The sequence below is a fragment of the Mustela erminea genome, chromosome 15, assembly GCF_009829155.1.
Source record: "Mustela erminea isolate mMusErm1 chromosome 15, mMusErm1.Pri, whole genome shotgun sequence".
Classification (NCBI taxonomy): Eukaryota; Metazoa; Chordata; class Mammalia; order Carnivora; family Mustelidae; genus Mustela; species Mustela erminea.
Genome location: NC_045628.1, coordinates 55,241,381 through 55,256,648, shown reverse-complemented (window position 1 = coordinate 55,256,648; position 15,268 = coordinate 55,241,381). Strand labels below are relative to the sequence as shown.

Genomic DNA, 15,268 nt, shown 5'->3' with positions numbered 1-15,268 from the left:
CTCAGCAGTTCCGGGTCAGCGCAGCCCGTCGAGACCGTCCTACGCCGCACGACTGAGGCAAGAGAAACAGGAACCAGAGCCCTCTAGCCGGAGCCAGCCGGGTCAGCTGCCGGGGCCGGGACTGCGGGCCGTGAGGGGAACTGGGCGGGAGGCAGACCGTGGCGTGGCGGCGGGCGGGCCCTTGAGTGGGGAGGGACGTCGGGCGTGCAGGTGAAGGGAGCGGTGTCCTGGTAGGCTTGCGGGCCCCTTAGGGGAGCGGGACGGCTGAGAGGCTGGCGCTCGGGTGAAGGGAGCCGGGCGGCTGGCAGGCTTGCGAGCCTCTCCAAGAGAGCCCGGTGGCTACGAGGCTGTGGGGCTGTGAGGGGAGCAAGACTGCCGGCAGGTGGGCGGGACCCCGGGCTGGGGGGCGGGCCCGTGGGGGGGGCGGACTGTGGGCGGGCCTATGAAGGCACCCGGCGTCTGGCGGTAGGCAGGCTGGTGCAGGGAGCAGGGCGGCGGAAAGGCGGGCGGGTTAGGGGAGGGGGACGGCTGCCAGGCTGGCGGCGGGCGAGGAGAGGGGGTCCGCAGGAAGGTAGACCATTAAGAGGGGCGAGGGGCTGGCTGGCCGACGGGCCAGTGAGGGGGGCGGGCGGTGGGCCGGCCCGTGAGGGGCGGGGCGGCTGACAGGAGGGCAGGCTGGCGAATGGAGCACGCCGGCGGAAGGGCGGGCCAGGTGAGGGGGACGGATTGGAGAGGTAAGTAGGGCGTCTGGAAAGCTGCTGCGAGGGTGAGGGGAGAGAGGCAGCGGGAAGGCGGGTGGGCCGCCGAGGGGAGCAGCAGGCGGGCAAGGAGGGCGAGTCAGTGAGGGGGACCGGTGGGCCCGTGAGGGAAGAGGGACGTCTGGAAGGCTGGCGGGCGGGTGAGGGGAGCGGGGCCGTGGGAAGCCGCGGGAAGGCAGGCGGGACCCTAAGGAGAGACAGGGACCCGGGGAGCAAATGGCAGACTCCCTCTTGCGAATGGAAGCCCTCTCCCCAAGTCCGCTCCCCCAAACGCTCGAGGACGAGCCGTGTGGATCAGACACGGTTTCATCACCCGAGCCCAACCCTGAGAAGCAGCTTGTGTTAGCACTTGGAAATTTACCCCATCCAGGGTTCAAGTAATCCTCCTCCTTGGGTGGAGTTTGTTTGTACTTCTTGCTGTTTTTTTACACTGTGTGGCTTTTTTTGTTCCCAGAAACACTTGGTTGAACCTTCCTTTGCCTTTTTGCTGATTCCACCTTACTTGCTGACTGGACTGGACGAACGCTCTTTACAGCTCCTCTATTTGCACTGACAAAGTCTTGTATGGCCGTTTAAAAATACGTGCCACTAGTAGAAAGTTAGAAGGCAGTAACTCTCAGAATTGTGATAAATTAGCATCCCTTGTCTAACCTCAAAGAGTATAACATCCATTTAGAAACATCGAACAGCTACTACATGGAGGGCAGATGCTAAGATAAAGGGAAAATCTGTCCTGCCTTGGAAGAGTAGGAGAAAGGGGGCTTCCTGTGGAACTGGTTATGATGGAAGGAGAGGTCCCTTTTGTCTTCCTAGTTGCTCAGACGATAACTGCTGAAGAAGTTTTACCTGAAAGAGTCCTAATATCTGGGAGTTTGGAAGATCACTTGGAGGTGGGCAAGTGCTTCCATTCTATTTGACTAGGTGCTGGGATCCCCAAACCAGACTAGGAACTCGCTGTTCTGTATCCTTAGCAGATGTTTTTGTCAAAATTTGTATTTTCATGATTTTTGTGGGGCATTCGTTAAGAGCCTTCCGCCGATGGTACCTGTGATCGAAGGGTGCACTCTGCACTCTCTGAGTTTATGTTAAATATTACCTTAAGCAAAATAGAGATCTTTTGAGTCACAAAGCTGGTTTAAAACATTTATCCATGTTTTTACAATGATGGGAATTCATTTTCTTTCATTAAACAGTAGTGGCAGTAAAAAAAAAATTTTTAAAGATTTTTTAAAATTAATTTATTTAACAGAGATCACAAGTAGGCAGAGAGGTAGACAGAGAGAGAAAGAGAGGGAAGCAGGCTCCCTGCTGAGCAGAGAGCCCATGCGGGACTCCATCCCAGGGCCCTGGGATCATGAACTGAGTGGAAGGCAGAGGTCTAACCCACTGAGCCACCCAAGCACCCAGCAGTAAAAAAATTAAAAGTAATTCAAAATAGGAAAGCTGCCAGGGAAGAGAGTTTGTCATTGTGTTGTATTTACATAACATTTCTTTTCACCATTTGTACCTAGACTATTTAGCCTCATCACCTAACTCTCTTATCATTCACCCCATTCCAGTGGTTCTCCTGGCTGCACATCAGAACTACAAACAGAACTTAAAATAATCTAGGGATTCCATTCAATATACATTTGAATCAGAATCTCTAGGAGTCAAGTCTGGGCGTGTTTTTCTTTGATGTTTATTTTGTTTTAATCTATAAAGATGATTCAGATGCATAATTAGCTTTAAAAAAAACAACTGCCTATTCCCAAGCCACTCAAACTAAAGGCTGTTCCTTCTTGGAACATCCTTCTCTTTTTATGCGTATCTAACTGCTACTTGTTAAGATCTTCCAAGCTCAGTCATAACTTTCCTTGAATCTCCATTCCCTCACCAGGCAGAATTAATTGCTTCTTCCTTAGCATTTTGTTCATACAAAAGAAACCCTCTCATTGATGTAGTCTGGACCCATAGCCTAGCAATAAACTAAAAAAGTCAATTAAACACTATAATGTGTATACTTTATAAAGTGCATAAGTGTACACTTTATAAGGAACTTAATAGTATATAAATTTTCTCTAAATCTGCTTTTTTTTAAGTCAGTTTAACCAGAGAGTCATTATAAAATGTATTCTCTCAAAGTTATAGAAACAGAAGAGAAACAGTCTCTTACCTGTCATTGGATTTAGGTGGGACCCTAAATTTAGGCACATTTAGATCCACCCTAAATACAGGATGATCTCATCTTAAGATACTTTATTACATCTACAAAGACTGTTTTTGCAAATAAGACCACATTCACAGGTTCTGGAGGGTAGGACATGGACATATTGGGGCTGGGGGTATACTGTTCAACCCACTCCAAGCTCCTCATGGTTTTGAAATCATGCTTACTTATAGAGTAACAGAAGACCTTGCTTCTTACTGTTCTCATTGAAGCAAGCAGGTAGGTTATGACTGAATTTCATCATAGGCTTCTCATTTCAATTTGAAACAGTGGTCCAGCCATCCCTTAAAACTTGGATTCAAGCTGCTGATCAGTCTCTGTATGTCTACACTTTACAAGGACACATTTGGTAGTCCAGTACTATCAGGAAATTCAGAGAAATCTCATCTTTGATGGAAAGCTAAAAGCAATGTGGATAATGTATTAATGTTGCCTGTATTGTCTTTAATAGGAAGTTAAGGAATGGTACAAATCCTCTGGGTGTTTTGTTTTGTTTTGTTTTGTTTTGTTTTCAGCAGTCTGAAACCTTAGTCACGTCGCCTAGTCAAAAAAGAGGTAATGCCTAGTCCTACCAGATCCTAACACACAGGTAAATAATAGATGTGAATACATTTTTTATGATTCAGTTAATTAATTCCTTTGGATGAGTCTGACAATGTTGTAACTTCTCTTGAAAACATATGGTTGAAAAGACATGTTGTTGCTGTTGTTGTTTTTACCTGAAATGTGCGTTTTTACTCATTTGTAGTGTGTCACATTTTTCTCACTATTATCTTGTTGGAATTGAACCACTCAAATCTGATTTCATCATGTTTCTGACAAATCATAGTTTAAAATTTGCTTGATACCAGGGAACTCTTTAATCTCATCTTTCCCCAGGCTAATTTTGTGGCTTTCTCAGTTAAATATCAGCTTTAGATATTAAGCCCACCTCCCACTTAGAAAACAATTTCACACAAGAAAAAAGTATCTGTTTTCTGATAAAGTATCTATTCTAAAAGGGTAGAATGAAATTATAAACTTAACTACTTTAACTGCCTCGCAGGTTCATATGACAGCTTTTTCCATTCAGAATGAAAAACAGTGCTTATGTGACATGGGTGCACATATACATTTACCTCCTCTTAATTCTTCTAAGCTAAAAGCTCCCGAAGGCCGCAGAGTAGTTTGATAAACTTGCTTTATTTTGGTCATTAACTTGGAAGAGGTACCAGATGATGAGTTTCCAAAAACTCGAAACATGGCCCTTTCAGATTCTTCCAAGGGTCACACAGAGGGCCTTGCCTCTTCAATGCAAAAGAGACAATGCACAAATCATGATTATCCCAGTGCTTTAGTACATATTGAGTGCCTAATAAATGTAATTTGGATCCTAATAGTTTCAAATTACATCCTTCCTACTTGTTGGATGTGTGGCTTTTGGCTAATTTCTTAATTTCTCCAAGTCTTGAGTTTATTCATCTACAAAATATAAGTAAAAATAGTATTTAGCCTATAGGATTGCTCTGAGGGGTAATAAAGATAATTCATGTAAAAGCACTTAGAAAAATGCTAGTTACTTGCAAGTACTCAATAAATGTTGACTATAGTTATAAAAGAATGGTAGTTTAATATAACATGTGCATTACACTGTTTACTGTAAAACTAATTATTTTAGTTGAAAGTATTTTTTCTAAATGATTTTGTTTCATATGTAAATTGGACATTTAATGTGGAATACTATAGGTATTTTTTTTTTATCAGAGTCACTTAATTCATCTTATATTCCTCACAATACCTTGCATATTATATGTACCTACATATGTGGCTTGAATGAAAGAGTAATTGATACTGTCTAGTCTAAACTCTGTTTTCATTAATTTAAGCCATTGTAATGCATTATCAGTAGATGGCAGTAGTTTATTTTCATTTTTATCTTTTGTCCATTCTACAATAGAGATCCAGAAAAAAATAAAACTCCCAATTTATTTTTTTTTAAGATTTTGTTTGTTTGCTGGGGAAAGTGGCAGGAAGAGGGGCAAATGGAGAGAGAGAAGCAAACTCCACCCCTGAGCAGGGAGCCTCACTTGGTACTTAATTCCATCCATGATCAGATCATGACCCAAGCCAAAGGCAGACAGTTAACTGACAGAGCCACCCAGGCGCCCCTCAAACTTCCCCAATTTTAAAGTAGATATCCTTTCACAATTAGTTGATTTAAATAAATGACACCCAAGAGTTTTTCAGTTCATATTGCTTCAGATATAGAGATCAAGAAGTACCAGTTATGTTATTTTTTTATTATGTAAATCTAATTTTCTTCATTTTTTACATTTCTCCACCAAATTCTTTAAGGAATACAGAAATGAATAAGACATTATATTTGTCCTCCTGGAGCTTACAGTCTAATGGAGAGATACAGTAGATAATTATGGAAATAATAAGAATAAAAACTGTTGAGTAGCAGGAATTTACTAAATGATGTCATGCATTATTTCATTTAGTCCTCCCAATGAGATAGGTATTACTATTGTTTCTGTTTTATAGGATAAGGACCTTGAGGCCCAGATTGGAAAGAATTTACCTAATGAACTAGTAAGTGGTACAACCCGAGTTCAAAGCAAGTTCTATCTTACTCTATGACATAAACTGTTATCATGGTATAATAGAGATATAGAAACAATTGCACTAAAGAGAGGGAAGGATCAGATCTACCAAGAAAGACTTCTTTTTAAAAAAAAAAATACTTTATTTATTTGACAGAGATCACAAGTAGGCAGAGAGGCAAGCAGAGAGAGAGGAGGGAGCAGGCTCCCCGCTGAGCAGAGAGCCTGATGCAGGACTCCATCCCAGGATCCTGGGATCATGACCTGAGCCAAAGGCAGAGGCTTTAACCCACTGAGCCACCCAGGTACCCCAAGAAAGACTTCTTAAAGAAGATGCCATCGGGGCACCTGGGTGGCTCAGTGGGTTAAGCCTCTGCCTTCGGCTCAGGTCATGATCCCAGGGTCCTGGGATCGAGCCCCGCATCGGGCTCTCTGCTCGGCAGAGAGCCTGCTTCCCCTTCTCTCTCTCTGCCTGCCTCTCTGCCTACTTGTGATCTCTGTCTGTCAAATGAATAAATAAAAATCTTAAAAAAAAAAAAAAAAAGAAGATGCCATCTATGATGGAGTTGAAAGACTGGCTGGGATGTTGATATGGTAGGAACAGTATTTTAGGAGCATAATTCTATCATTAGAACAAGGTAAACTGGAGTGGAGATAGACTATAAATAGACACCTATTAAGTAAGTGCCAGGCACTCTTCTAAGGTCTCTACCCTTATGGAGCTTACATTAGTATAAGGAAATAAAAAAAGAAACAAATCCATGTAAAATATCAATGGTGACAAATGCTATTAAGAAAAAGGATGCTGTTGAGGAGAATATAGGCAGTGATCTCTTCGACCACAGCCGCAGCAACTTCTTCCTAGAAACATAGCCAAAGGCAAGGGAAGCAAGGTCCAAAATGAACTATTGGGACGTCATCAAGCTCAAAAACTTTTACACAGCAGAGGAAATAGTCAACAAAACCAAAAGACAACTGACAGAATGGGAGAAGATATTCACAAATGACATGTCAGATAAAGAACTAGTATCCAAAATCTATAACTGAACACCCAAAGAACAAATAATCCAGTCAAGAAATGAGCAGAAAACATGAACAGACATTTCTGCGAAGACGACATCCCGATGGCCAACAGACACATGAAAAAATGCTCACCATCACTTGGCATCAGGGAAATACAAATCAAATCACAATGAGATACCACCTCATACCAGTCAGAATGGCTTAAATTAACAAGTCAGGAAATGACATATGTTGAAGAGGATGCGGAGAAAGGGGAACTCTCCCACACTGTTTTGGGGAATGCAATCTGGTGCAGCCACTCTGGAAAACAGCATGGAGTTTCCTCAAAAAGTTGAAAATAGAGCTACCCTACAACCCAGCAATAGCACGACTGGGTATTTACCTTAAAGATACAAATGTAGTGATCCCAAAGGGGCATTTGCACCTGAATGTTTACAGAAGCACTGTCCACAATAGCCAAACTATGGAAAGAACCTAGATGTCCATCATCAGATGAATATGTAAAGAAGATGTGATATATATATATATATATATATATATATATATATATATATATATATATATATATATATATATATATAATGGAATACTATGCAGCCATCAAAAGAAATGAAATCTTGCTAGTTGCAATGACATGGATCGAACTAGAGGGTATTATGCTGAGTGAAATAAGTCAACGAGAAAGGCAATTATCATATGATCTCCCTGACATGAGGAATTTGAGAGGCAGAGTGGTGGGTCTGGGGGGTAGGGAAGGAAAAAATGAAACAAGATGGGATGGGGAGCGAGACAAACTATAGGAGACTCTTAATCCCACAAAACAAACTGAGGGTTGCTGCAGGGGAAGGGAGTAGGGAGAGGATGGTTGGGTTATGGACATTGGGGAGGGTATGTGATATGGTGAGTGCTGTGAAGTGTGTAAGCCTGATGATTCACAGACCTGTACCCCTGGGGCAAATAATACACTTTATGTTAATAAAAATAATGAATAAAAAAGAAAAATGAGGCAGGATAAGGAAATGGAAAATGAAGGAGGAGAGGTCATGTTTTAAAGAATGTTAAGACAGAAGCCTCTCTAGTAATAGTATTTAAAAGTGGCAAGCAGTGAGTGGATTCCAATACAATTTAAAGGTAGAACCAATAAGTTTTACTAAAAGAATTGCATGCAGCATATAAGAGAGAAGGCAAGATTCTGGCTTGTCCTTTTAGTGGACAGTTGTTTTCAGGATCACCAGGATATATGACAGGAGAAAAAAAGACAGAAAAGTGAAAAATTATCAATATTGATTATTTTATAGGCCTAAAGAAAGTGAACCAAAAAGAGAGAAAGATACAGAGTAGAATGTCAGACAACAAAGAAAGGAAGAGTCAAGAAGTTCCTGAAGAAGGTAATGAAGCAATCTTAAGAAATAAATTATTTTTTTTAAAGAAAGAAATAATTAAAGGATAAGCAGCAACAAAAAGGTAGTATGATAGGAGAATTTTGTTAAAATGTATAGCCAAATGCAATAGAAGGAAGCTATTAAGTTTCTCCAGGAGGACACTTAGATGGTATTTAGAAAAGGCATAACAACAGGCCTTTAATGAAAATTCATCAACTATAATTGCTGTATACTTATTATGGTAGCACTGTAATTATGCATATGTGTAAGTGGTCTGGATAAAAAAAAAAATGGGGACAATCAAAATATTTATACTGTTCCATACAGGAACAGGTATAACATTACGTTAGGCTATTCTGCATTGTGTATTATTATGGCTTTTGATTTTGGTTTTGCTTATAATCAGAAAGGGAATATTACCAATTCTGAATCTACTTTATTTATGAGACATATCACATTTTTCATGACTTTGAGTGAAGAAACAATAACTTTCTTAGAGTGTTTGCAACTTACAGTTTTATGTACTTTATTCTTTTGTCTAGCTCTGGCTAACCAAGGCACATCTTCATTAACTGATGCTGTAGAGCAAGTTGCAAAGCAACAACAATCACAAACATCAGAAATAGAAAAAAACAAAAAAGTTCTGTTCCATTTGCAGGTAATCTACTTCATATAGTCTTTTAAATGAGTCAATACTGTCTTTAAAATAATATTGAATTATTAACAGGGAAGTTATGAAGGATACTTAATTTGGGAGGCTATTTGAAACTCCTGTTTTTCATGTTTACTCCTTCTTAATTATTCTATTATCCCAAAGTGAAGTCTATACAAGTATTTTAGTTTCATGGAACATTTCACACACCCAATATACAAAGATTCAGCAATGTCCTTAGAACTGTAGTATGTACATATAAAGCCCAATGTATCACATAGAATTATTTTAAATACACTTCTATTTCAGTTTTTCCTAAAATGTTAAACTGAAGAAAGGTTAAGTTTTTAAGCCAGTGTTCTTAAAGCCATGGCTATTAGTTGACAGTGAACATTACAAGGTGATGAGAAACATTTTTGTGTTCCTTATATTTCATAATGTATTCATGATTCCACTGTGGGGAATTGGAAAAGCCATACTTGTTTTTTGTATGCAGCACAATTAGATATAACTATACTCTTAATATAGCTAAAGAAAAATGGAAATAGTATATTTACTATGTGTTTTTTAAAGATTATTATTAAATATATTATGGAACTGAAAAATAGGCTCTAGAACCCAGCAGCCTAGTTTGAAAGGCAAGATTTGCTGCTTTTAGCTCCATTGTTTAATTTCTCTGTGCTTCTGTTTTTGTATTTGTAAAATAGAGATAATAGTATGACCTGCCTACAAGGCTTTCATGAAGATTAAATGAGTTAATATTTGTAAATATATGTACAGTATCCTGCTGGGGCCCTGGTAGACAGTATAGAGGTAGATTTTGATGTTGGTTTTAGGTATTAATGTATCAGCAGAGATATGATGATTAATAATTATACTACCATGGTAATATGGATCTCATAAATATTTACATTGTATAGTTACTTTTAGAAAATAATACTTTTTTGCAAGAGAATATAATATAAAATAATAATGTCTTAGCTCTTTATAAAGAAATTTTCTATAAAATTTCTCACTCTCCAATGAGTTTCACAGGTGTTATTTCACTTATATCAATAAACTACATTTTATTAAGCATTTTGCCAAACATTGTCCTCACTCATCTATTGAAGAGGGAGACAAATAAATAAATAATTATGCGCAGGGTAGTAATGTCAACAATGAAGGCATGAACACATTTAACACTAAACGAATGATCACAAAGTGACGTTTCTATTGAGTTTAAAAAAAGAAGACAGCTGGAGTTCACTTGAATATTGGCTATCTAGGACAGGTTTAAGGTTTGGGTGTGAGAAGGATGGTATTCTGGGCAAGAAGATCCTGAGAAAATTCACAGAAGCCTGAAAGAGCATTTGATACATTCATAGAACTACAGTTGATTCTTGAATAATGTGGAGTTTAGGAGTGCTACCCTGAGCCAGTTAAATCAACATATAACTTTTGACTCACCCAAAATTTAACTACAATAGTCTACTATTTACTAGAAGACTTACCAATAGACATATTTTTAAGTTACATGTTTTATATACAATATTTTTACAATGATGTCAGCTAGAGGAAAAAAAAATATATTAAGAAAATCAGAAGGGGACACCTGGGTGGCTCAGACGGTTAAACGTCTGCCTTGGGCTCAGGTCATAATCCCAGGGTCCTGGAATCAAGCCCTGAGTTGCAAGTTGCACTGGGCTTCCTGCTCAGGGTGGAGTCAGCTTCACCCCCTGCCTCTCCCCTTGGCTTGTTCTCTCTCTCGCTCGCTGACTCTGTCTTTCAAACAAATAAATAAAATATTTTTTTTTAAAAATCACAAGGAAGAGAAAATACATTTATAGTACTGTACTTTTTAGATATATAAAATCTGCCTCTAAGTGGACCCATGCATGTGTTGCTCAAGGGTCAACTGTATATGTGGTTTGGTGGCAGTATAGTATAGGGTGTGTTTTGAGAAGTAGTGAGAGATACATACTATGATAAGAAACTTGGACATTATACTAAAGATAATGGGAAGGTTTTGGTGGGATTTAAGCAAGAGAACAAATTAGTACATTTATATTTAGAAAGAGAATTATAGACACATAAAAAATACTTCTCATAATCCAACATCCATTCATGATAAAAACTAGCAAATTAGGAGTACAACTTCCATAATCTAAAAAAGGACATTTACGTACCTTTATGAATCCTATAGCCAACTTATCTAATGGTGAAAAAGTGAATGTTTCCTAAGACCAGGAGCAAGGAAGGCAAGGATATGTGATCTTACCACTTCTGTTCTTTCTATGGTACTGGCGGTTCAAGCAAGCGCAATCATGAAAGAAAAATAAATAAATAAATAGTAAAAATAAATAATTTCATCCATATTGAAAGAAGGAAGTAAAACTTTTTATTTATTTATAAAGTGTTAACACAAATTATGAAATTTTAATATTTTGAATTAGATGAACATTAAAAAGTAAGAAATATATAACTCTCAGCTCCCTCTAACATTATAAAATCATTTTGTTACTTATTGAATGGTTCCATTTATTGTATATCAATTTTTCTATATCTGACAAATGTGTATTTTTATGTTGTGGTTTTGCTACAGACATATGGATCAAAACAATAACATTCTTCTAATGTTGAATATCATGAATTAATAATAATAATATTGAAATATTTTACAGAATGAACTCCATGAGCTTGAAAAACAAATAGCATCTGTCTCTGCAGAAACTAAAGAAATAGAAAGGCAAATTTGTCAGCAAGATGCTGCCATAGAGAATGCCAAACTTCAGTGTGGAAACCTGGAAACTCAAATCAAATCCTTACATACAGAAAATGTAAAGCTTAAATTTGACATAGAAGCAGCTCAAGAAGACTTTGAGGAACACATGATAAGATATAATGAATACTACGCAAAAATAAAAGAGCATAAAGTTGGTTTGGGGGCGGTAGAAAGCAAATGGTCATTCATGACTGTACTTCATGAAAAACGAGATCTTGTTAAAAAGCTAAAAAAAATGAAAGAGGAACTTATGCAAAATCTCCAAAATCCAGGAGGAAATCACATAAAACAACTACAGGTTTGAAATATCCTTTATCAAAATGTTTTCTATTACTTCTTTTTTGCAAGTACTCTTACTTATTAAGCGATACACTTATCATTAACTTAATAAAATGTCCATAACTCTCTTAACTAGATTTAGAAACTATTTTCACAACTTTTAAAAACTTAAATACATGAGTTATATAACAACTATACCAAATGTACAAATACATAAGGGAGTTTTTCTCAAATCCCCTGTGGATTAATAAAAATATATAGTCAAAAAAATTACAGTGAACAATTAATCCAGTTGTTTCAGAAAGTGTGACTCACAAAAGTGTTGAAGCCCTCGCTTCCTAGGCTAATGGATCTGACCAATTCAAATCAATTTTTTATGCTTAATGCTATTCTACAAACAATATCAATTAATAATAGTGCCTTAAGATTTTTTTTTACTTTTATACCATTTTTTGAAGACAATGGGAGATATAAACTTAAAATACCTGTCTTTCTTTTTTTTTTTTTTTTTTTTTTTTTAACCTGTTGTTTCTTGCTAGAGAATTTAAAAGATTCCTTTACACTGTTGCTGGGCAATTGCCACTACGACTACTACTTTTCTTACATCTTATTTACATTTTGTTTTAATTTTAAGTTTTTATCCTTTTTACATTTAAATTCAATTTAATTAACATATACTGTATTATTAGTCACTGTTTCTGTGCAATGGCCAGTATGACTACCACTTTTTAAAATGTCTTATTTACCTTCAGTTTTAATTTTAAGTTTTTAAATCAAAGGTTTATTTGTTTGAATAACAGTTTTTTATTCTTTGTACCTATAAAACTAATATTCTAATCCTGTTTACCAAAATTAAATGTGATGACTAGTTTTTTTAAATTATAGAAATACTAAAAATGTTGGACTTCTATTGACCATTCATTGTTTGACTTGTATATTTTAAACTTTTGTAAACATACAGGAAGACATTACAGAGTTAAAGGATAAAATTGTAACTGTAAAAGAATCTATCACTGAAAAAACTTGTTTTCTTGAAGAAGAGAAAAAGACACATGAAAAATTAAGAAAAGAAATAGAGGTAAGTCTTCATTATCTGATTTCAGTGTTTTATGGTATCATTTCTTAAGCTTGTACCATATTTTTAATTTCCATAGTTTACTCTCAATTTCTAAAACAGCTAGAGGAAAAAAAAGAACTATAAAAAGTAGTAAAGTTCAAATCATTAATAGAGATAACTCCCTCATTCAGATACTTCTGTCTGTGAAATGTATTCAAACAAAGCAAGCATTCATTCCTATTAAAATGTGGCCTAAAATTACTATAGGTCTCGTTCCACCAACACTTTTGTTCTCAATTAATGTCTAGAAAACAGATTATCAAGTCAAAAGGCATGACAATTACTAGAGAACTATCAGAAATTCCTTAAGTTAGAGTAAGAGACAATGGAAGTCATTAGTATTCTAAACCTCTCTGACCTCATATTTTTTATTATTAAGAATCAAATAAAATGATATACAAAATTGAAAGCAAGATTAAATTTGGGGTACCACTAGTAGATTTCTATGGTCATTATTGTTTAAATGATGGAGAGCAAAAATGGAAAATAATATGCTGTTGAGGGCAAATAAATAATTTTCACCCTTAGGATATTAATTTGAAAACTAAAAAGATGCTTTTGCTTGTGGCTAATTTGCCACAATAATAAAGCATTTAAGGAATTCAAAGATAAAAATCCTCATCCTGGGGCACCTGCGTGGCTCAGTGGGTTAAGCCCTCTGCATTTGGCTCAGGTCATGATGTCAGGGTCCTGGGATCAAGCCCCGCATTGGGCTCTCTGCTCAGTGGGAGCCTGCTTCCTCATCTCTCTCTGCCTGCCTATCTGCCTACTTGTGATCTCTCTGTCAAAAAAAAAAAAAAAAAATCCTCATCCTTACAAAATATTTAAGAAACATCATTACTTTATCTTGCATTTTTCTAGTAATCTAAATAAATGGGGTTTTTTTGGCTTCTAGATCCATATTTATTATAAAATTATAAATAGTAAGGCACTATCAATGGCCTCAAAATACAAATAAAATGATTAATGTAATAGAAAAAAGAATACAGATATAATCTATCATAAATTGTACAAACAAAATAGGTCAGCCATATGGAGAAATAAAGCAAATTTAGAAATAAAGTTGTATTTCTATCTTATAACACACACATAAAACCATTTCCAGGAAGATTAAAGACAATATAGGAGACAAACTTACCCACTTGTGTCAGAGAAGTATTTCTTTTAAAAGACACACACACACACACACACACACACACACACAAAATGCATGATTAAATGTTACTTTTGACACTATCATAAATTTCTAGATTAGTAATAATTAACAATTAATTATTTATTAATTATAATTAATAAATAATTATGATATAATTATACATAATATAATATTAATGTATAATTACATATAATATAATTAATTATAATATTAATAATTAATTATTACTAATAATAAGTGCACCGTAACAAGAGAGAAGGCAAAACTCATTTTGAGAGAAGGTATTTGTGACTTACATTAAAGTGACAAAGAGATAAGAAGATGTCAAAGAAGCCAGTAGAACAGAGTAATCGATATGAAAATTCTTATTTTTTGAAACATGAATATCCAAAAAACAATGGGAAAAATGACTGACCTAAATAACAATAACAGATTGATAATTAAAACCACAATGGGGTCCCATACTTAGTCCCTTAGATTATCAATATTATAGTTAGTGAGATGTGGAGCACTTGAATTTTAATATACTGTTGTTATTTTTTTTTTAAGATTTTATTTATTTATTTGACAGAAAGAGATCACAAGTACGCAGAGAGGCAGGCAGAGAGAGTGAGAGAGAGAGGAGGAGGAAGCAGGCTCCCTGCTGAGCAAAGAGCCCGATGTGGGGCTCGATCCCAGGACCCTGAGATCATGACCTGAGCGGAAGGCAGAGACTTAACCCACTGAGCCACCCAGGCGCCTCTATACTGTTGTTATTAATGTAAATTGGTAAAAAGCATTTTGGAAAGGAATTCGAGATTACCTATCAATTTCTTATTCTAATATTCTTTATTGTGGTATAACTATAACAGTAAATACACAGATTGAAAGGTTTAGTTTGATTAATTTTGACTAAGATATATATTTACACCTATGTTACCATCACCTAGATCAAGATATAAAACTTGCCCATTCATGCTTAGGAAATCCTTTTGTGCCCCTTTCCTTAAGCTACCACTATTGTGATTTTTAAAAACAACTTTATTGAGATAAAATTTACCCATTGAAAGTGCATAATTCAATGATTTTTGGTATATTCACAGATCATTTGTAACCATTTCCTTAGTTAATTTTAGAAATTTTCATCACCTCAAAACAGAAATTCCATACCCATTAGCTATGACCTCTCCATTTGTCTATTTATTTACCTGTATTTTTGCTCTATCATATTCTTCCTTCCTGATTCTCTAAAATTCCTTCTATCTTTTTCAATTCAAATCTTTTAGGATACTTCCAATTTAACTCTTTTAGGATAGATCTGCTAGGATATTCTTCCTTTCTGATTCTCTAAATTTCCTTCTTTT

General features: G+C 36.6%; 1 protein-coding gene across 7 annotated transcripts in view; it reads left to right on the top strand.

Moving 5' to 3' along the window:
* The first annotated feature begins 13 nt into the window (after positions 1–13).
* The window catches only part of CCDC122 (coiled-coil domain containing 122), a 32,591-nt gene continuing 17,336 nt past the window's right edge, over positions 14–15,268 (top strand). The window contains exons 1-7 of one of the 7 annotated variants that reach the window (XM_032314846.1): positions 35–101; positions 1,213–1,648; positions 5,494–5,541; positions 7,874–7,963; positions 8,500–8,615; positions 11,273–11,671; positions 12,614–12,730. In XM_032314846.1, coding sequence (XP_032170737.1) covers positions 7,918–7,963; positions 8,500–8,615; positions 11,273–11,671; positions 12,614–12,730 — 678 coding nt within the window. In that variant the 5' untranslated portion in view covers positions 35–101; positions 1,213–1,648; positions 5,494–5,541; positions 7,874–7,917. The other 6 variants (XM_032314847.1, XM_032314849.1, XM_032314848.1 and 3 more) reach the window with 6 other exon arrangements.